This window comes from Euprymna scolopes, chromosome 19 (assembly GCF_053919585.1).
Source record: "Euprymna scolopes isolate OS-2025 chromosome 19, ASM5391958v1, whole genome shotgun sequence".
Taxonomy (NCBI): Eukaryota; Metazoa; Mollusca; class Cephalopoda; order Sepiida; family Sepiolidae; genus Euprymna; species Euprymna scolopes.
In genome coordinates, this window is record NC_136500.1 from 148,116,772 (window position 1) to 148,140,935 (window position 24,164).

Here is a 24,164-nt window from a genome sequence, read left to right on the forward strand (position 1 = left end):
CAATGTTTGAGTCAATTAAACCTCCAAACTTCTTCAAAGGCATCTTGTTGAACTCGTGGATCTTTCTATCGAATTCGGGAATCCGCACGGAAATTCGAATGGAACCCTTCATTTAATCCACAGCTGTACGGTCTCATTCGATCAGCCATGACTGGATAGAAGTCCTTAGTAATTCAAAATTGTATTGTTAGTGTCACCTGCATTTTCACGTTTCGGTCACTGTAACCTCTGACATTCTGGAAATGTATCTTGGCAAACTAGGGAATGTTTCTCTTCGAAATCTACATGGAATTTCGAAGAGAACCTTTTCATTTAATCCGCGGAGGTAGCATGCTCTCCTCTGATTGGGTAGAAGTCCTAAGTAATTTGAAATTGTATTTTAAGTGTCACCTGCACTGAGGATTTAACCTTCAACCTCCAGAAGAGTGTAACTTTTTCAACTGAATTTTACCAAGTACTTTATCCAGTAGGCCATGGGTTTTTGCAAGTGGATAAAATTTGAAAATGACAGAAAGATTCCTGAGTACAATAAGGTACATCTGAAGAATGTCGGAGGTTACATCGACCGAAACGTAGTGAAAATAACAATAAAGACGAGAACAGTAATCTGGAGAATACAAATAATCATTATCTCGAAAAAAATCAGACATGTAATTATCAGACTTTGTTTTAATTTTTTCGTCTTCATTTTCAGGAGAGTTCCACTTTCAGCTTAATGTTTTCCCCCACAATGAATACTACAGACACAACGACTCTGGAGAATCGGACATCATCATATGTAAGTGTCAGCGCGTTTCTTATTCTGGTTATTACTTTAGAGAAACTAATTTTGTCTATATCCTAGTTCTAAAGAGTACTCACAGAACTGCCCGGTGTTATCCGGGAGCCATAAAAAACTATTAGAAAATTTTAAACGGTGTGAAGTTTCTCGCTCGATAAAAGAAAATTTCCTTTTTTTAATGTGAGAATGAAAAACTAAAACTTAGGAGGCCTCCAGAGCGCTACTAAAAATCAAGTTTCTCCCACCCCCTTTTTTTGTAGAGAAATGATAATAGTTATGAAGTGATAACTTAAATTTGGATTTTGCGCCTTTCAGTTTGAAAAAATGCTGACTCATCTCCTGGTTTATATTAATGCATGATAACATTAAAAACTGTGTTTAATTCTTGTAACATTAAATGATACAAATGGTCATTTAACCCCCAAATAATGAATCTTTTCTAAGTTTTAGATGTTATTTTCCGGGATTATACTAATTAAAACATAGCAACTTTGTAAGAGTTTGTTGTGTAATTTTCAAGTTTTAGCTAGAGATGCAAACACATAGGCACCTGTCCTTTATATAATAGATTACACTAGATCATACATATCCTGGAATCTCCATCTATTTAACAGCGCCATTTTTTTTTTTTTTTTTCTAGAAGAGGAAGTTCCCTCACGAAATTGTCAAACATGTTACACCATTCCGGATATTTCTATTAATATTTAGCAGTAAGTTCAATGTTTACGTATTTGATCTGAGGACTTATTACATTTTTTTTTTATATCTTAACTGAGACAACTTAATAATAAGAAGATCCCAATGAAAACAGAACGGAGGATGAACACAATTCTGGGCAAGTTGTAAGAAAAAGGTCAAGGAGACTTGCAAAATACCCGTCAGTGTCATGCATATAGGTTGGTTCGTGAACAACGTATATTAGTTTATAAGCAATCGAGAAATCATGATAGTACCTGCCCCCGTCATACGCCTTGTTTGAGTGAGCCAGCCATTCAACAATGTGAATATTGAAGTCTCCAGAGGGATGGGTAGACAGAATGTGGTTAATTTCCTCAGAGATACTCTCAGTGATAGTAAGTCTACTGTCTATGGCATGTATATTATTTTTAAAATATAATTATGACGTCTACATAAATCGTGCTATGTGAGGTGGACGAGTGGTAAGAATTTAGGCTTCTTACCATGGGGTCCCGATTTCGAATCTCGCTAGATTCGGCCACTCTGATGAGACGTGTCAGTGGAAAATTATATTTTAAAAACAAATATATATATATATATATACTAGCATGGCTGCCCGGCGTTGCCCGGGTGTTTGGAGTTGTGTGTTAAGCAAAAAAAAAAAAAAGCGGTAGGAGGAAGGCAGGCTCAAACCCGTACTGCAAAGGAGGGAAAAATCCTGACGTCTTTGCTGTTACGACCACCGCCAACTGGAAGTGACGTATGTTTAAATTAAGGCTAGACAATCGAAAAAAGGGGATGATTTTCGAAAATATCGGCAAAAAGAGCGACCCCCTGTAGAAAAGTGCCTAGTTGAAGGTGAAGAAATTAATGTTTTTAACCAATTTTTCGATATTTGTCGTCTGAAACGTCAAACTTCAAAACGCTACTGATCTTGTAAATTTTTTTTTTTTTTTTTTTTTTTTACACAGTGATCACCACTTATCAAGGCCCGGAAGCCACTCAGGGATAAGGGTTATTGCAAGTACATTACGTTAGTGTGGAGATTTGATGAAGTGTTTACTTAAGGGGGCGGTTCATTAGGAATTTGTTAACATTGGACTTGAAGACATCCGTCTCTGTCGAAAATTTCAAATATTTAGACCAGAAATTGTCTGAGTAATTTGGTAGAGACCACAGAGGTCAAATTTTTTAAAACTTTGACCCCTATTATGACGTTTTAAAATTTATAGTTTTGAGCTCAAATCAAGATCCATGTCCAAGGAACCTATATCTAAAATTTCAAATGTTTAGACCCAAAATTGGCTGAGGAGTTTGGTAGAGTTCTCAAAGGTCAAATCGTTGAACTTTGACCCTTTAATCGCCAAATTTTTGGCCGAAAACTGATCACATAGATTTTCCCAAATCTCAGTCCCCTGTATATCAAATTTCGAGTCTGTAGACTGGATATTTACAGAGTTATTGCGAAGGAAAATGTACACATACACACAGACAGACAGATACACAGACACGTTCACTTTTATAGATAGATAGATAGACTAGCATTTCAGCCCGGCGTTGCCAGGGTGTTTGGAGGTGCATGTTGAGCAAAAAAAAAAAAAAGCGGTCAATTATTTTAACGTTGACCCCTATTATGACCCCTTAAAATTTATTGTTTTGGGCTCAAAACAAAGTTATTAAGTTAAATCCCTGTCTAAGGAACGTATATCTAGAATTTCAAGTGTTTAGACCCAAAATTGTCGGAGGAGTTTGGTAGAGTTCGCAAAGATTATATCGTTGAACTTTGACCCCTTAACAGCCAGATTCCTGGCGAAAATGAATTACAAAGATTTTCCCAAATCTCAGTACCCTGTATATCAAATTTCGAGTCTGTAGACTTAAAATTGACAGAGTTATTGCGTAGGGAAATGTACACAGACACACACACACAGACTCACACACACAGACACATTCACTTTTATAGATATACTAGCATGGGTTCCCGGCGTTGCCCGGGTGTTTGGAGGTGTATGCTGAGCAAAAAAAAAAAAAGGGTTAATTTTTTTAAAATTTGACTCCTATTATGACCCCTTAAAATTTATTGTTTTGGGCTCAAATCGAGTTATTAAGTTGGATCCATGTCCAAAGTACCTATATCTAAAATTTCAAGTGTGTCTACCCCAAATTGTCGGAGGAGTTTGATGGTGTTCTCAAAGGTCAAATTGTTGAACTTTGACTCCTTAACAGCCAAATTTCTGTCCGAAAACAGATCACATAGATTTTCCCAAATCTCAGTCCCCTGTATATCAAATTTCGAGTTTGTAGACTGAAAATTAACAGAGTTATTGCGAAGGAAAATGTACACAGACACACAGACTGACAGACACACAGACACGTTCATTTTTATAGATAGATAGATAGATACAGACAAACAGAGAGGTTTAATAACTTTATAAAATAATCATTTACGTACATTATAAAAATTCAATATATACAACAAGTACGCACATAATCGTATCTGAGAGATATATATACTAGCATGGGTGCCCGGCGTTGCCCGCGTGTTTGGAGGTGTATGCTGAGCAAAAAAAAAAAAGCGGTCAATTTTTTTAAAATTTGACCCCTTAACATGGCTCAAATCGAATTAGTAAGTTAGATCCATGTCCAAGGTACCTATATCTAAAATTTCAAGTGTGTAGACCCCAAATTGTCGGATGAGTTTGGTAGAGTTCTCAAAGGTCAAACTGTTGAACTTTGACCCCTTAATCGCAAAATTACTAGCCGAAAACCGATCACATAGATTTTCCCAAATCTCAGTACCCAGTATATCAAATTTTAAGTCTGTAGACTAAAAATTGACAGTTATTGTGTAGGGAAATGTACACACACAGGCAGACACTTTCACTTTTATAGATATATAGACTAGCATGGGTGCCCGGCGTTGCCCGGGTATTTGGATATGTATGTTGACCAAAAAAAAAAAAAAAGTGGTCAATTTTTTTAATTTTGACCCCTTATTATGACCCTTTAAATTTTATAGTTTTGGGCTCAAATCAAGTTATTAAGTTAGATCCATGTCCAAGGAATCTATATCTAAAATTTCAAGTGTTTAGACCCAAAATTGTGGAAGGAGTTTGGTAGAGTTCTAAAAGGTCAAATCGTTGAACTTTGCCTCCTTAATCGTCAAATTTCTGGCTGAAAACCGATCACATCGATTTTCCCAAATCTCAGTACCCAGTATATCAAATTTCATGTCTGTAGACTTAAAATTGACAGATATTGTGTAGGGAAATGTACACACACAGACACACAGATACACAGACAGACAGACAGACACTTTGACTTTTATAGATAGATAGATAGATAGATTAATATGTTATTTTATTTTTGAATTTTGATTTATTTGCAAATGCTTAAACTGATACATAAAAAGAAATAATATTATAGTTGTATTCATTGGTTCATTTTACATGCTGGAATGTGATAAATGGCTTTACGAAATTGACTTCAAAGATAACCTATCTCTGGCAAATTCTTTATTCATCTTTGTCTCGGGTCAATATTTATTGCTTCCTTCCATGTTTTCCTTTGGCCTTCACCTGTGAACTGACCAGGCTAAGTGCAATATTTTTTCAGATAATTAGAGGGTATGATTAAAGAAAATTGGAAAGTTTCTACTTACACACACTGGCAATAGAAACTGACCAATCAAATGGAGCTTCATTTTGCTAGAAACTAATCAGAAACCGAAGTCCTCCATAAAAATACTGGATCTGTTACAATTCATGCACATAATTTTTTTGTGTGCACACGAGAAAGATTTTTGCTTTTTGCCTGCAAATTTTAAAGTTCAAGACTTATACAGACCAGCTACCCACCGGAAACTTTTTTTTATCTCCAAGACTTATATAGATTAGCTATCCACCAAACGCTCTTTTTCATCTCCAGGACTTATACAGATTAGCTACCCATCGGAAACTCTTCTGGAATTAAACATGGTTTTCAATTCAAAAGTTCTCCATCTATTAATCCAAGAACTCTAATTTATTCTTTGAATGGGTATACCATCGAAGTGTACCCTTTTGCACATAGCTTTCTATACTGACCAGATTTAATCTTCCTCTGAGGTCATCAGATTTAAGCCAGTTTTTAATATTTGAATTACACATCTATCATATCATTTCTCCTCATGCAACGCATGTCCTCAATCCTTACTGACCAAATGTCACTTCCATACACTATCACAATGCTTAATATACTCTTTGATTGATCAACTATGGTAATGTTCTGTCGCACTTTACACTTTTTCTCCCCAAACAAGGTATATTGTCACTCGGACATCAGGGGCTACAATTTTGGGGTCACGCCAAACAATGGACTGTGAGGAGTTGAGCAGCGAGATGTCTGTTCACATTACATTTACACTTCTGCAGGTTGATACATCAGTCATAACTGGGTAAAAGTCCTAACTAGTTCATAATTGAATTTTGAGCGTCACAAGGACTCTTGGCATAGTGGATAAAGTACTTGATAAAATTCAATTATAAACTTACACTCTTCTGGAGGTTAAAAGTTCAATTCTCAGTACAGTCGATGATAGAGAGCATACTACAGGTCAGGATCAGAGTATAGTATCTGTTCTGATGCTACACTCAAGTTAATTTGTCCTTAGTCAGTGGAGAGGGAGAAATCCTTCTATATTAAGGCAATTTTTATTTTTGCCTACTTCCAGAATGCCCCATTTGGGGAGCTGGTTTTCCCCTACATTAAAAACGACCTTGTGTCACATTTTGCTTTCGTGGGGAAGCAAATAAATACCAACTACCCCTGTGGATTAAATAAAGGGTTCCATTCAAAATTCCATGCAGATTCCTGAGATTGGTAGAAAGAGTCCCCAGTTCAACAAGCTACACCTGAAGAAGGTTGAACGTTACATCCACTGAAACGTAATGAGATGAGAACAATAGTCCGAAAAATCTAAATAATACGAATTTTGTTTGAAAAGTGAATTCATAACAATCAACAATTTCAAATAATAGCATTAAAAACAAAGTCTAAAGTGCAACAGTTTTCCACAATACTTGAACTTTTTTTAACACATAAAATTAAACCGGACTGATTTTTGACTTCAGACCTATATAGCTTTCATCCTAAAATATTAATATTTCATTCTGAATAGCCATTTCCTTTTCTTTAGCGTTGAATCCTGTTGTTAAAAAGAAAAAAAAATGTATTTTTCTATAATGTGGCAGTTGAATCACAAAGTGGTTCCTACAAACGTTAAAAACCAAATGGCTCTAATTGCTTACCCTCTTTTTTATTCTGCTTTATTTAGATTTGCTTTTTTCCTCACTTCCTAAAGCAAGTAAGTTTTCACAGAAACGTGTGAACTCAAAATATTTTCCAATCACCAGAAATCATTACAACCCCCAAAACATGTCTACGTGAAAATAGTATGCAGACACAAACTTAGAAACTTTTTTAAAGCCTAACAACAAAATCAGTTTTATATTATTTTTAATTGGAATTCATTGGGATGAGTATTATTTATTAATTTTATTTATTGCGGACTATTATCCTCATCTTTTCTTAGTTGTCTTACAATGTTTCGGCCAACTATTCCTCTGGCCTTCATTGATAGAGACGTTGAATCTTTACGGTTCCAGGTTAGAATTGTTTGAAGATAGCAGTTTCAATCCTACCCGAAGCCGACCAGAGGCTTACTTGGCCAAAATGTGGTGAGATGACAACAATTATGGAAGGCAGTGAATGCAGTCAGGAGATTCAGAGTTCCTATCCATCGCGGTTACCGCCTGGCGAAGGCCAGAGGAATAATTGGCCGAAACGTCATGAAACAACTAAGAAAAGATGAGAATAATAGTCCGCAATAAAAAAATAAAAATAATAAAATCAGTTTTTTTTCCAGGATTTTCAAGACAGAACACAAAATTCAGTTCTGGGGGCTGGCGGTTCAATCCGCTCCTGTCAGAGCTTCTTGTTTATTTGCTGAGCATCATCCACTGTGACATCAGTAGAAAAATGAGATCCAATGGAACGGCCTTCTCTTTACAAAGTCATGATCGGACCCTTCCCTATCTGATAGACATATTAATATACATCATTTCAATGAGAAAAAAAGAGTTGAAAAATAATGATTTTTCTCTTTCAGAGCACAGAATCGACTACAACAACTGCTGCAGTCGTCCGACAGTCAACGTCATTTTTAATACCAAGTAAGATTCTTTTTTGTATCTCCGATTCTACAAAAAGTAAGCATTCAAGCTTCCTCCATTTTGAAGTCTAGAATAATCTTCGGTTTCTTTCACAGGAGCGACCCTGAATGCATCAAGAATCTGTAGCAACACTGAGACATGCTTCAGACAAGCGTTAAAAAGCAAATGGCTCAAATAAATTACCCTCTTTTTTTTTTTCGACTTTGTTTGGGTTCGTTTTCTTCATTACTTCCAAAGGCAAATAAGTTTTCACAGGAACGTGTTAATTCAAAATATTTGAAACTAAAAAACTTTGAACTGTCCACACTATGTCACAGGCTGACCAAACATGATTTCATTCCAAAAGAGACTGCAGAAACTCTTTAGGAAACAGGTGAAATTAATGCACCCTACAAGCTGATTGGTCACGGAACCCAAATAGCAGGGACATTTATCTGCCAGAGAAAATATAGTCTCTCACTTTAATCACTCTTCATTAGCAATTAGCAAATTAACTGAAAATAGGATCAGCTTAATTTGGAAAAATATAAACTCATTCAAGACGTAATGGCGGAATTCTGCATATTATATGCTAAAAAGAAATTTAGAACAATGAAAATCTCTTGTAATATATGCTGTTGATAATAAGATTCCTACCTTATCAATGCGGACTTGTTCAAAACATTTTCCAGTTACTGTGTCCATTTGAAGAAATCACCATATTGATGGTAATACCGATGCTCCACAAAAAAAAAAAAAAAGACTGGCAAATCAAATATGGATTTTGTAGGAGGAAAACTATTAACGACAAAGATTCGAAAAACAGACTCGCTTTAAAATGAAATACATGCGATATAAGTTTATAAACCAAATTACAATGCAATATTTTGTGAAGCATTTGTTTCAAATTAATATTTCAACGTAATAGGTCATCATCAAAATTTTTTCACAATCTTAACTTCCAGACTCACTATATATATATATATATATTGTAGAAGCAAATAAACACAGATAACGGGAGTAGGGTTGAGGAGGGTTTATTCAACACGTGCGTACAGGTCGCGCCATATTTTTCGAAAAGTCCCGTTTACACCGTCGCCAGTAGGGAAGTTAACTCTCTGTTGTGAAGAGTGTTCAAGGGACACAACTGGGTAGAGTTAACAATACTTCCCCCTTTTTCTTGTCTTCTAGATGACCACTGAAAAAGAAAGAAAAGAAAGAAAAAAAAAATTATTTTTAAATATCCGTTTCTTTGGGTTCAGATACGAACTCAAGTATCTTAAATGAAGGGACTCCCTTCTTGGTTAAGCAATCAGCTACCTGTCCATTGGTGGGTATCCAAGAGAACTCTGCTATTTCTTTTCTTTCCAGCATTTCTCTCAAAATAGCCATCTCAATACGAAGCCTTTTATCTAGTATTTGGGTGGATGAATGCACAGAGTCAAAGAGACAGGAATTGTCAGTTTTGCAGATTATTTTTATATTTTCGGGTTCATCCTTCAATTGCAGTATTTCTAATAGTAGTTTCCTATAAAACAGACAGGCCTCCGACATGTCAACCATGGCTAGGGTTTCAGCAGCCAGTGTGCTTTTGACCACTCTTCTAATGCGCTTGGACTGCCAGGTTATTGGTGTATATTTGTGGTTATTGCCAACTAAAAAGATTATGTAACCACCTTGAGATCCTCCGTCTGTCAGGTTGGCGAATGAGGCATCACTGTAGGCAATAATCTTGAGATGACTGAGATCTCCTAAGTCAGGAATATCTACCTGGGATTTTTCTTTCTTGGCTTTCTTTACTACTCTATTGGCATGTTTTATACATTCCACATTACTTTGTTTGAGGATGGAGCTTAATGCACTGATATCGTAGCTGAGATCAGGTCTGGTCTGGGTAGCCAGCCAGTTAAGTTGGCCGATAACTTGCCTGATTTCAGAAATTTCCGCTGTGGATATTTTGTCATTAATATTCCTGCCATTTTCCACTGGGATATATTTCAATTTCTTTACGTACTCATTCTGTCCAAGTTTAATATTTTCCCTATTCTGTTTAATGTCTAATCCTATGTACTGAAACTCTGCAGTTTCTTCAGATTTAACTGCAAATATTTGATGGATTTTGTCAATAACTTTTCTATGAAAAATCTCTGACCCTGCAAAGCAAAAATCATCCACATGGGTAGCAATTATCCCTTGCAATTTGTTTTCGAAATGCCATGTAAATATAGCCTGATCATATTTTGAAGTTATAGCTCCTGACTTCATCAATTCCTCCCTGAGTGTGAGATACCAGGACCTAGAGGCATCGGTCAGGCCATATACACATTTGGAGAGTTTCCAAATATAGCCTTGGGGTACATTAGCTTCTTTGGGAGGATTCAGATAAACCAGTCTTTCCAACTTCTTGCTTTGCAGAAATGCTGTTTTGATATCCATGGATTTACATACCCAATGGTTGGATGCCATTATAGCTAATGCTACACGTAAACCTTCTTTGGAGCATGTGGGAGAATCATTTCTTAGATTCTCAGCATCTTTATCCTGAAAACCTCGGGCGACAAGTCTGGCCTTGAATGTTTGGGAATTTTTGCTTGTGTAAATCCATCTGGTGGAGATTTTTGGTTGGCCCTGATCCAGTACTTGAACATAGACTTTATTTTTATCCCAGCTCTGAAGTTCCTTTTGTTTAGCTTCCTCTAGTTCCAGGCTATCGTCAGCAGAGGTGATCATTACTTCTTCCTCAGTGCAGGAATCATGGTGCTCTTCATTTTCTTCAGTCTCATCAGCTTGCCAATCGGAAACTCCATGTTCAAAGTCCAACCAAAATGCTTCACCCGGTTCCATAACTACATTCATCAAATGTTTATTTCTGCCAGTGGCTTTGCCTGCTCTACTTATGACATTTAACTTCTTCCAGTCTGATTCTGTGTCGTTGGCAAGCTTGCATTTTATGATTTGTCCAGGTTTGGGAAGTTTGACTTTCCTGGTGGTGGTGTCGCATTTATTGGTTATGTCTTGAGTCTCCATAGTAGGGCGTTGTTCAGTGTTGTCTGCCATTTCTAAATTTTCTTCTAAAATGTTCTCTTCGAAGTTTGACACTCTTGGGGATCCTTCAGACTCTTGTTGGGTGCTCAATTCCTCGTTGTTGCCCTCATTGTGAGTCTGGTATGTTTCGGGGTAGAAAGTTAAACGAGACGGATGTACTCTAACATAGGTGCCGCCATGCTTGACAAGCACCTGTTTGTTTTCACACCCTATGACTGTCCCAGGGCCAAGCCACCTATCACACAAGTTCCTTTTGTAAAGAACAGCATCTCCATTTTTATAGGATTGGGTGATACCTGTTCTAACTTGGTGGCGGAGAGCTCGTCTAAGCTTTTCTGAAGATTCACTCGCTATGAAGTGTTTCCTGGCAGCATGCATAGCGTTAAGATTATTTGCCACAATTTCACTGGTAGAGACACCTTCTAGTGCAGGGAGTTTGTCATTAAGAAAACCAGGTAGGTTGGGATTTCTGCCAAAAACGAGTTGGTTGGGACTATATCCATGGACACTTTGAAGTGTATTTTTGGCACTTACTGCCCACGCGAGAGCCACCTCGAAACTGCAATTTGTTTCTTCTAGGGTTTTCTTCACCATTTCCCCTAAAATCCCATTGTGCCTTTCATTTAGCCCATTACTCCATGGGCTTTCAGCAGCAGTGGTACGAACGACGATATTCATATTTTGTGCCATGTCCCTAAACGCCTGGTTGCTGAATTCTCTGCCATTGTCAGTGAGAATAAATCCAGGGGTACCAAAAAATGTAATCCAATTTTTGAAAATAGTATTAATAATATCGGAGCTCTCTTTACCCGGAATTTTAGCTGCAACACTGTACCTAGTACCATGATCAATAAGGTGTAATACTTTGTTACCATTAATTTCTTTTATGTCCATGGCAATGCTCTCATTAAAATATGTTCCCAGTGATAACCCCACGACAGGTCTGGGTTCAACCCTTTTGTATCTCATGCAAATTTCACAAGAATTGGGAATTTCCTGAAGTATCTTAATGAATTGCTTGTCTTTCATTCCGGTGCTCCTGACTAAGTCACATAGCTTTTTACCGCTAGGGTGACTAAATTGTCTATGAAGTTTGGTGGCGATTTTTATTTTTTCTTGCCTATTTTTGTTGGAAATTTCTTTGGTAAACAAAATATGTTTGAACTTACCTCGGTCTGGTGTAGGTCTTGTTATGGGAATGTGGTAGTGCCCTGAAGAAGTACATTGCAGTGGGATTTTTTTTCCAAACATGGTGACACTGTCGTTCTCGAAATTGAGGCTTGTGCCGGCTCTTTTCATCGACTTTTTGCTCAGTAAAAGCGGTATTTCGGCGTCCACCACGTCAGTGATAATACTGACTTCAATGCCAGCAATGACATATGGTAAAGTTGCTGTGTGAGTAGATTTAATGGTGTTCCCATCACCAAATTTGTAGCTTTTCCTTCCATCTTGAACTTTTATTTTTTGTTTTTCTGGCAGGGTTTCTAGAAAACACTCAAACCATTTTCTTCCACAAACTGTCCCAGACGCACCACTATCCCAGACAGCGGATCCGAGCGTTTCTCCCAAAAACGTGCTGGTGCTGCCATATTCTTCACGCTCGTTCATGAGGACGATGTTGGAAACGAGCAAGTGGCCTCCTTTGTCGGTCTTGTCAATTTCATCATACGGACAGTCGCGAATCCAGTGGTATTTACACCCACACTTGAAACAAACACCGCTGCTGCTGCTGTCGCTTTCAACCTTGTGGTTTGAATTTCTTTTGATGTTGTTGTTGTTGTAGTGGGTTGAATTTTGGTTGCGACCCCTACCCCATCTGCCAGCCCCACGACTGGTGAGACTGGCTGTTTTATCACCGTGGCGGCGGCCTCGACCACGACTACTGGTGTAGTAGGTGTTTTCAGTTTCGTCAGTGGTGAAAATAATGTCAGATTCGGTTTTCATAGCAACCGGAGGAGTTTTCGGCGGTGAATGAGTTTCAAAGTCATTAAGAATTTTTTTTAATTGTTTAGACATTTCTCCGAGTGTTAGTTCTCGAACGGTGGCTTTTATTAAGCGTTCGTTTTCGGGGGTGAGGTTGGCGCTTTTGAGAGCTCTGAACGCTAGGACCGGCTCGGGAAGAATTATGTTGAATTCTTTCAATTTGGCAATGTGGCGTTCAAATTCAATTAGAAATGTATCTATTGCCATGCCGCTCTTTCTTCGGTGACTTTCGAATGCCTCGTATGCCCTAAATGCTGCCTGGTTTGCGTCTTCTAAAAAGAGGGTGTCCAACTTTTGATATACTATCTCCATTCCGTTTTCGGCATTGAGTAAAGTGATATCCAATTCAAGCAGCGTCTCTCTCGCTTTTCCTTCCAAGGACAAAAGCACGACGGGGGCCCGTTTTCTTTCATCTAAAGTAGTAGCTAGTTCCCATATGCGCATTTCTTTCTTCCAGGAATTATATTTTTCCGTGTTTAACGTTGGTAGGGGAATGTATTTAGAGGCCATGTTTTTTTTGTTTGTTAGTTTTGATACGCTCTGCTACCAATGTAGAAGCAAATAAACACAGATAACGGGAGTAGGGTTGAGGAGGGTTTATTCAACACGTGCGTACAGGTCGCGCCATATTTTGAAAAGTCCCGTTTACACCGTCGCCGGTAGGGAAGTTAACTCTCTGTTGTGAAGAGTGTTCAAGGGACACAACTGGGTAGAGTTAACATATATGTTTTATTTTTTTATTACTGTTTTATCTGTATAGTTACACATGTTTCGGTTGCCGGACCATATCTATGATCCAGCAGACTCGACAGACCTTACTTTTTCTGTAAGGTCTGTCGAGGCTGCTGGATCGTAGATATGGTCCGGCAACCGAAACATGTGTAACTAAACAGATAAAACAGTAATAAAAAAAAATAAAACGTATATTTGCTCTGCAATAGTATTGAGCACTCTCTTCAGGTTTTTACTAATTACCATTTTTGCTATATATATATATATATATATATATGTGTGTGTGTGTGTGTGTTCTTACTTTATTCCATGTAATTCCTAGAAATCAAGTGGCCCTTCCTTAGAGCTAACAGTTGCTACATTGAAATCGAGCATTCAGTTAAAGTTTTCCTTTATCGCTCAGATGTTGAGCTAATTAAGAATTAGAGAACATTTTTCATCTCCTTAATTACTTCCTTATAGTATATATGTCTTATCGTCTCTTAGTTTTGTGGAATTCCAGAACAAGAATTCATCTAGTCTGGTGGAGTGATCATTGTGTAGCCATATCTTACTTGGACTTTGGATACTGTTATCTATATATATATATAAAGTAGTAGCGTTCGTGTGTGTGTGTGTGTGTCTGTGTACAACCCTCCTACAACCCACACCACTGGACCGCCCTACCTAGAGATGGTGCACACCATTTTTCAAGGTTACGGTCAAAGGTCAAGGTCGTAGCCTATGTATATACAGCATGTCCCAAAAATTTGACGTCATTATAAATACCAATATCTCATAAACAACTCAGTGTATCTTAATGAAACTGCACAAACTTTATGTTGAACATCATAAGTTTTATTTGTTGAAAAGATTAAAAAAAACAAAGATTTGTAGATTCTATGACTGATTCCATAATTTTCACAAATGTTCAATATGAGCGCTGCTTGTGTGTGTTTCTATACAAGCTGTGAAAATTTAAGGTCATTTCAACGAAAATTGGCAAACTTATTGACCTGCAAAATGACGTCAAATTTTTTTGAACACCCTGTATAATCTCCTACAGTGCACACCATTGTATCGATCATGACCAAACCTGACATGATCATGGTCCCTGACCTAGGAATAGTGCACATCATTTTTCAAGGTCAAAGGTTAAGGTTAAAGTGCGGCTCTTCTTAAACTCCCCTAGCTAGGAATGGTGCACACAAGTTTGAGTATCTTTGAGATATCTTTGATAAAAATATCTTCGTGATACTAAACAAATAACCGTTGTGATTCTTTGTAATTGTTTTAATTTTTATAATATAACCTATTTGCTTTAAAGTTCATAGTTGGATTTCAGTGAATTCAGGAGTTAGTTAAAAAAAACTTTTATAAAATAGAAAGGGAACAAAACACACAAAAAAAAAATGGCAGTGTAAAACCGTCCTCTTGTCGATTCAACGCACGAAAGTCTTTTTCCTTTCTTTCCTCAGCTTATAATAAATCCTCGTGTATTTGATATTATCTTCCACTGTGCGTTCTCGTTCTAAGCTATCCGACAAAAATATACTGCTCCACTACCATGATTTAGAGTTCGTCCCATTTAACAATTACCAATTAATGGCATACGTTCACCAATGAGCAACGTACAAAATTATTCTTGTCTTTTCTTTTCTACATTTTCTGCTGGCATTTTACACGCTAAGCAAACACGAGGTCGTTTGCGAGAGTGATGATTTCTATTACAGAATTATAAACTAATTCAAGGAATGTTTTTGCGTAAAAACTAAGCACGTGGTGAAATTCATTCGATACACAGATGGCCTAAAGTGAAGGCTGTGCTGCGATCGAATCCATGGTATAAACTACTCATTTACAATGTGTCCAAACCAATCCATAGAGCTGGAATGGCAGAGAAGGACGAATTGAATGCAGACTTGACCACCTTGCACAGTGGTGCAAAAAATTAATATTGTGTGACACAAGGATACCAAAAACGTTGTCGCCACATTTCACTGAGACACAAAAGAAGAGATCTTCTGATATTCCATAGAGAACTATTCATCAAAGAAGAGCTTGCAGAAGTATTTACTGGAAACGTAAACAAGGTTAATCCTGTTTAAGGCAATGGGAAGTGGAGGTACTGATCTCCCGATCTGCCACGAAATTACTTGTCGACAAAATAGAGAGACACCCTGATATCGATGAAAACACAAGCAAGAAATGCGGATTTATATTCAGAATATATTGCCACCTAGTAACTTTTCAAAACCTTTAGAAATTGGACTATTATTTCCTTTGGAAAAACTATCTTTCTCACTGGATATCGCACGTATTATCCGGCTAAGTATTTTACATTTTAAATCTCCCCTCCCACCTGTACTTCAAGGACAGTTCAGTTGATTCATATAACCTTGTTCTTGTTGTTATATTGAAGGGTGCCCATGAAGTGGGTACCAGAGCATACAGCAAAGTCCCGTGTGAAGCGCTCATATCTTTTGCTAGTTTTGGATATTTGATCAGGGTTTACTTATAGAGAGAAGTAATCCCATACCAGGTTGTCCTGACAAACCTCTGAAGCTTAGGACAGTATTTAGTAGGTATTCGAATTCTCTCCTTGTTATGTGACGGTGAATGAATTAAATAATTGTTGCAATTCAAATATTTTTTAGACTAATTCTTTTTAGTTATTTATGGGGAATGACCTTAAAGGTGTACTTATTCTTAGACAAATGGTCGAACCTCTACCTGTAATTTAATTGGCCCGATCCTTTCTTCTCTGTAACCTCCCTCTCACAGACGTGATATTGCTAGTCTCAGTCTTTTCTATAAATAATATTATGGCATGTATTCTTCAGAATCGTCTGATCTATTCCCTGTTTCCTTTGTTCCAGCTCATTTAACTCGTTGGTCTAGTGGTCTCCACCAATTTGTTGTTTTTAATACCTCATTGTAATACAAAGATGGTGACATTTCTTTAAAACTGATTTTCTTAACTATGTCATATTAATACGGACCGAGAGATATGATGCAACAGTTTTTAACACAGAGAAGGGAAGGATGCATAATACTTAGAAGGGTTGTAACAAGAGTTCGTCACAAGATGATGATAAAAACACATTTGTTGTAACGAATGACGACACGAGACAACAGTTACAAACATAGTTGGTTTCTTTATTCTTCAATCGACCGATCGGTGACGTCACAAATTCAAACTTTGATTTACATCATCTATTTTCCACCCTTCGCTTCTAACGAGCTCTCCTCTCTAACTGACTATCACCGTGTATGATCTGCTCTGAATATCTCATCCTCATTCAATCTGTTACTTCGACCCCTCAGATTCCTATATTGAGGAACCTCCTTTGTTTATGACGTCAGAAGTGTGTTTACCAACGTGACTACTTCACGTGGATTTACAAATGATTGTCCAAACACACTTTTGGCAAACAAAAGAATCCTCAATCTAATTCTAACCTCTTTTTAAACAATATATTTTAACTTGCATTGTCCATTCATTTAACTGACATATTTAATATCCAGATTTCTAAAAGAATGGACATCGACTCTTTTTCCGACATAAACAATATTTAACTATTTCTAATAGAATTAACAATGGACTGAATTTCTAGCATTCCATTATCTATTATTTTTAACACTTGCTTACAGGATTCGGTTCTAGCCTTATCCTAATATCATTTGCATGTCTAGTATGTCTTCTTACTTATATGAGAAGGGGACAGCCCTTTCATGTAACAATAGGTGTTACTATAACCCTATGGGCTGCATCGCCTGTTGCCGGGAGCAGAGTTGGACCGCACCTTAAAGGTAACCCCACTCCCGACGGCTTGGAGCTACATTTTTAAAAAATAAAATAGAATAAAATTCATTAACCTTGTCAATAACTTTGTGTCTGGACCCTTCAAGTTTCCAACGACTTTTAATCTTCTTCAAAACTTTTCAAAAGCTTTTGAGAACATTTAACTCTCCAACTCCTTGTGACTTAAAAGTCTTTAAACTGGCGAAGACTTATTCATAACTCTCTGTCGTGGCTTGATCGTTTAGTTTTTATCTCTGTCTTCATCTTTTCTTCATCTAGTGGTTAGGACCTTAATATCTATGCCAGACTCTGGCTGATCGCTTTTCTACTTGAACACGCAACTCATGCATAACCCTAAGTTCATGTGGCAGTTCTGCTCTCATGATGGCTGGTCGGTAACATTATCACAAGGGTACTTCGGCTGGTCGTCTGATGCTAGACGTTAAGGGGGAGGTCCTCTTTCACAGGGAGGTGCGTCACTCTCCTCTGCTGCATCTTGAAACATCGGTCTAGCGAAGAATTCATTTCACAACCCCAGGCAAACAACAAAAGAAATCACAAAGTCTTTTTAGTAACATTAATTATTCAACTTTGTTACAGGTATAGTCTCAGTAAGGACATGAGCTAGGAGCCTTCAGAAGCTTGGTAAATCAGACTGACTTCTGGGTGCAGGATTATAATGGTCTAAATTAATTCTTTTCAGCCAGGCCGTCGGACGACGTCTGATGGCCGGGTCATCAACGAACTTTGCTCACCAACGAATTCTCCCCAACATGTCTTTATATTCTCTCTATAACTTCTAGTTTATGCCCCCCTTTCTATTTGGGGCTTTGTCTTTCTTTCTCTCTCTTTCTCTGCCTCTGTCTGTCTGTCTTTTTTTTTTATTATTATTAAAATTTCACCCCAAACAAGGCAAATTACCACTTTAGTGTAGGGGGCTACTATCAGGGGCAACATCTACTGGGGTACTATGTGGGGATTTGGGCAGCAAGATGTCTGTTCATGTTACACTTGAACTTCTGCACGTCAGTACAGTTGGGGAAGCAGGGACCTGGAATGGAATTCCAAAGTCTAGTGGTTCCGGGGAAGAAACTACTGGAGTAGAAATATCTTTTACATCTAGGGATCTCTACTGTGTGGGGGTGGGATTTAGCTGCCTGTCGGGTTTGTCAGGGGTGCTTACGTCGTGGGAGCACAAGTGCTTGCAGTTTGTCAGAGCATTCACCAGTAAAATACTTGTAGAACAGGCAGAGGGATGCAACATTTCGTAAATGGGACGGAGGCTGAAGCTTAGATGCCAATTCAGGGCCTATCAGATTGGCGACTCTCTTTTGAACCTTGTCTAGGAGCAAGAGACTAGTAGCAGATGCACCAGCCCAAATATGACAGCAATACTCCATACATGGGCGAGTGGTGGATTTATAGAGGTGCAGGATACTTTCGGGTGTTAGTAATTTTTTAGCACGGTAGAGAGAGCCCACCTTTCTTGCAGCGGCCCTGCCAATGCTTTCAATGTAATTGTTCCAACTCATGTTTCCTGTCAACGTTAGGCCAAGGAGTTTGAAAGAGGTACTCTCAGATAAAGAGTCGTTGGGCATTGCTATTGGTCGTATAGAAGGTTTCTTGTAATTATTGAAGGAAACTAGTTTAGTCTTGGCAGCATTGAACGTGACCATCCATTTTTGTCCCCATTCCACTACAGATTAAAGGTCATCCTCTAGTGTTTCTGCCATTTCTTTAGATATGTGTTCATTTGTTTTCCTATCGTGCCTGTTATAGAGTGTGGTGTCATCAGCATATATACCCATCTCAAATGCAATTTTGTCAGGGAGGTCATTTATAAATATTAGGAACAACAGATGTCCAAGGATAGACCTTGGGGCACTCCCGCATTTATATCATATTGTTTAGATGTACGGCCATCGAGGACAACCTGGATTTTTCTCTTATCAAAGAAGGATTTAATTATGTTTAGTATTCTACCAGTGATACCATATGATCTAATTTTCCTGAGGAGACCCTCATGCCATACCCTGTCAAAAGCCTTAGATATATCTAGAGCTACCGCTCTGCCTTCCCCGGCTTTGTCCAGTGAGTGGTATATACGTTCAGAGATCACAGTTAGGGTGTCTGCTGTGGAACGGACTTGTCTAAATCCATATTGTTGGTCGGTCAGAAGTTTAGCATCTGTAAGGTGATGGACTAGAGCATGGTTAATTATGGACTCAAATATTTTGGCAAAAAGTGGGAGGAGGCTAATGGAGCAGTAATTTGCTGGGTCAGTTCTTTCACCAGAATTCTTGAATACTGGTATCACAGAAGCAGTTTTCCAACAGCCCGGAAAGCAAGATTCATTAAGGCATTTGTTGTAGAGTTTGGAGAGAACTGGAGCTACTTCGGCTGAGCACTTTTTTAATAGCACAGCTGGGATGAGATCGGGTCCACATGCTTTTGAAGTGTCAAGGTTTTTTATGATAGCATGCACCTGAGAAGGGATGATTTTCAGATCGTCTAGCATGGCGTCTGTCCGCAAAGGAAAGTCAGGTAAAGAGTGGTTGAGAGGGTCCAGTGTGAAGTTTGAGGCAAACCGACTGGCAAGCATGTTAGCCTTCTCGGTTGCTGAGCAAACAAAGCCATGATTGCTGGTTAGTGGGGGAATTGTTGATTGCCCATTATTTACTACACTGTTGTAGATTTTCCAGAAGTCTCGAGTTCCTAGTTTTTGTGCTTCGATGCGCTTTTTAGTGGTTTCCGTAAATTCTCTCTTAGCTGTCGCTATTTCTTTCTTAACGTTATTTCTAGCTTCTATATACTTCAGTCTGTTTGAACTGGACTTATGTCGGTTAAATCTGCGGTATGCATGCTGCCTTTGAGCAATGGCAGTTGCGCAAGTCAAAGTAAACCATTGGGGAGAGTGGGGCTTACTATAGAATTTCCGCATGTGGACATGTGCTTCAATTGCCGTTTTGAACCATTCAGTGGTCTCATTTGCACACTGTTCAGCAGGAAGAAAAAAAATATTTCCCCATGGGGCATCTCTGATAAGGTCTCTGATGGCTTCCCAGTCAGCCTTTTTATAATATCTCGTTGTTTTGAGCGCTGGTTCTTCAGTTTTGGCTCTAGAGTTTAGAGCGATTTCAACCATTATCACTGCATGATCAGTGTTCCCAAGTCGACTGTCAGCATTCGTTACACAATCATCGGGAACTGTGGTCAGAAACAGATCTAGAAGTGATGCATGTTGTTCTTGCTGGTCAGGGAAACGGGTTGGAAACGTAACCATTTGTGATAGGGAGTGAGATATAGAGAAGCTATGTGTTGTGCTGCCAGCTGCGTCTTTGTAAGTAGAGAATCCAAACCAGTTTTTGTGGTGAACATTAAAGTCACCAAATGCATGTACTTGTGCGCTAGTGTCGAGGGAGAGTGCTGTGTCTATGCTGTCAGAGACTTTGTTTATTATGTTCAGTCCTGGGTCGAGGGAGAGCGGTAGAGAAAATAAAAGTAGCTAATGTTGCATATTAAATCTAAGGCTTGATCGTCTGATTCTAGGTTTGTTTCTCTAGTCAAGGGAAGGGTATTATGAATGTAAACTCCAAGTCCATACATATGTCTGTCAGAGTCCTTACAGCAGAGTGGGAGATATCCAGGCATGTTAAAGTAGTTAGAGGGAATGGAGGAGTGTAGGTTAGTCTCACTTAGTGGTAAGATATCCGGGGTATTTGTTAGGAGAAATGCTTCAACATCAGCTAAATTAGTTCTAAGCCCACGGATGTTCATGAATGCAAGCCTCAAGGGAGGAGGCAAGTTGGATTTGTTTGACCCTAAGCCTGGTTTAAGCTTATTTTTAGATTGTACTGTCATCATATTTTTTTAAAGAGTTTCAGTTCAGGTAAGGGGAGCTGAACAGGAGGTTATGCAGAGTATCACACATGCATCACAAGTAGACCATTAGCTGACCTTTCTTCAACTAGGCATGAGTACAGGGTTCCTTTTTATGCGCGACATGGCACTGCAAACATCCCGATATTATACAACTGTTGATGGAGCAGCCGCTCTAAGCGCTACCAAAGAGTTAGGGCCCCTGTACTACCAGTCGGAAACAGCAGCCAGGAACTGTCAATCCAGTACCCTCAACTCATCAGAAGAAGGTCAACCCAATCTAATTGCACAGGGATATGTGGTACTCAAACACTCCCAAGTGCCCAGTTTTGAGAGGTGGGATGTGTCAGGAGTGGGGGAAACGGTGTTCATTGCCCTAGACAAGAAACAAGATCTACCACTTTGTGTTTCTGTCGACTAATAGACAAAGGAGTATGGAAGCCAGGCGATAGACAGAGCCTATCTACTCCTTAAGCAGTTTAGGTTTGCAAACCAGTAATTGTTTGATGATTGACGGATGATCTGGGAAGATCTACTGGGTCCGTCAGCACTGAGAGGCTTTGCTCTGCGCCTGGGTCCTAATCCAGGTATTTCTGCGATCCCGCATGGTTAGTTAATGTTACTGGGTTAGTTTGTTTCTGTCTGTACCCTTTACCATTACTAGTGGGAGGGGTTTCCCAAAGACCATATGTATAAGGTAGGATAAGTGAATCGGTCATCATAGTTAACCCTCTTCCCAAAGTGATTTCACGGTCAATCCAATAATGAAAACCACTCGACAGTTTACCTACTTGACTTGCTTTTCTGGTGGCCCCTCAAATAAAACTCAAGTGGTCATTTCCAGATTCACAATCTTCTTTTTATGATCCCAACTGAGGTCCAGCTTGCAGGGGGGAGGGGGTCATTTTGATAATCTGTTAAGAAAACAGATTTATTCTTTTTATCATCATCACCATCATCATCGTCACTGTTAGATTCAACAATAGGAAATCTTCTGAATGCGTGTTACAAGGACCACTGAAGAGAACTGATACCTTCTTGTCGCAACAAGCAAGACAACCCGGCGTTGTCCAGTTCACAGTCCTTGTCACATTACTTTTTGAGGTTTGAAAAGATTTCCATTGGTTGAAAAATCTTTTGCGTTAAAAAGTTGTTAGCTTTAGGGGATATGGAGCAAAACCAATTTCAACAAAGTGGAGAAAGAAAGAGTGCAAGCGATTAGAGCCATTTGCTTTTCTTAGCATTCACAAATTTACAGAGATACATATGCTCATATTTGCAGCATGTTGGATTAATTAGGTTTCAAAGCCAATATGAATGAGACAAATTCGGGTGTACACTGGTTTCTCACAGTTGAAAAATAAACTTGAAGTATTTGGTTTTTCGATTTTTAAAAAGGAGGGGAATATTAAATATTTTTAGTGCCCTCTTTTTTTACAAAACATTTTAATAAGTAAATGAAACATTCTATTTGGGGGGGGGGGTCCTAACTGATATACTATCCCAAATTTTTTTTTTCCAAATTTCTCTACTATCATTCAATTTCGATTTCAATAATTCTGATTAATTTGTTTCATTTGCTTATTTCTGGGAGTCTTTGAAATATAATTGGTCCGTTTTTCTTTTTCTTTTTTTCTTCTATCTATATATAATAAAATGAAATATAATTGGTCCGTTTTTCTCTCTTTTTTTCTTATATATAAATATAATTGGTCCGTTTTTCTTCCTTTTTTATATATATATATATATATATATATATATATATATATATATAAATTCTCCTCTGGACTAAAGTATCATAGGTTTGCAACAACAGATGCTACATACAAATACATCTAGGCTATTAGCTTATGTAGCTTTCAACCACATTTGCAGACACATTCAATCGTGATAATAAAATGCTACATTGCATCTGATGAGCAACACCATCACAATCACATCTTTAGAGGAAGTAGTTCCTATTTTTCTCTCTAAATATTCAGTGTACCCACCGCTACCCGTTAACACCAAGACCTATTCTAGGTTTTCCTACGATACTTTGATTACATCGCCCGTAACTGCTTAATAGATATGTAGACATACCGTAGTCTTTCCATCTCCCTGTTCATAAATAATAAATTCTCCCTTGCTGTAGTTCACTCATTCTGATTGGCTGAGCACTTAAAATTATCATATTTCCGATTTCAATTTTTTATTTCATGAACAAATGGTTACTGATTTTTAAACATGGCGTCATCAACAGAACATATTCTTTTGTTTCTACGACAACTATTTTTCTTTATTACTTACTTTATTCGTTTTTCATTTATACGTAAATTTTCACAATTTACATTATTGTGAGACGGCGATTCATTAGATTCTATGGCTTCAACATTATGTCAACAGGTTTTTCTTCTCTCTATCCTCTCACTGCGACACTGCAATTATTTCACAAGTGTTTTTGTATCCTTGTGTTCGGTTGACCATGTGCTTTGCTGAATTTTAAACATGGCGTCACTAACGGACATGTTTCGTTTCTTCGACCAGTATTTTTTTTTATTTTACTTCATAGATTTTCACTTTTTCGCTGTTTGCACTATTGTGACAATGCAATTCATGAGATTCTACGGCTTCAACACTATGTAAAGAGTTTTACTTCCCTTGCTCTCTACATCCCCCCCTCTCTCTCTCTCTCTCTCACGCTCGTTCTACCTCTTACTGCAAGACTACAATTATTTCTCTTGCATGTTTGTGTCTGTGTTTTTGGTTGACCATGCGACCCGCTACAATAAATTGAAAAAAAAAATAATTTATCAACAGAGCAGGTTAAAATTAATTTTATCATCTGTGTAGTTCATTATTAAAAATCTTCGTTTCATAAAAGGTAAGTATTATATTGCTTTTTATTGTACATTTTATTCATTCATAAATTTCTGCATAAATGATCTTCCATAGTAAACACAAGAAATGATGACGTCACTACTTAATGTGTATAATGATGACGTTCTACACAAAGGTTTGGAGATGCCTATAAAACAAGGATGGAACTTTTAAAGCTGCGATGACGTTTTTTTTTACTCTAACAAACCTTATATTAATAATACCATCTTTT

At 38.0% G+C, this 24,164-nt stretch overlaps 1 protein-coding gene across 4 annotated transcripts in view; it reads left to right on the plus strand.

Annotated features, from left to right (window-relative positions):
• LOC145240044 (uncharacterized) overlaps window positions 1-24,164 on the plus strand; it is a 51,020-nt gene that overhangs the window by 7,187 nt on the left and 19,669 nt on the right. For 3 of the 4 annotated variants that reach the window (XM_080103636.1, XM_080103632.1, XM_080103633.1), the window contains 2 exons: window positions 695-778; window positions 7,608-7,671. In XM_080103636.1, the coding sequence (XP_079959762.1) occupies window positions 716-778; window positions 7,608-7,671 (127 nt within the window). In that variant the 5' untranslated portion in view covers window positions 695-715. The remainder of the gene's footprint in view (window positions 1-694; window positions 779-7,607; window positions 7,672-24,164) is intronic. The other variant, XM_080103635.1, reaches the window with a different exon arrangement.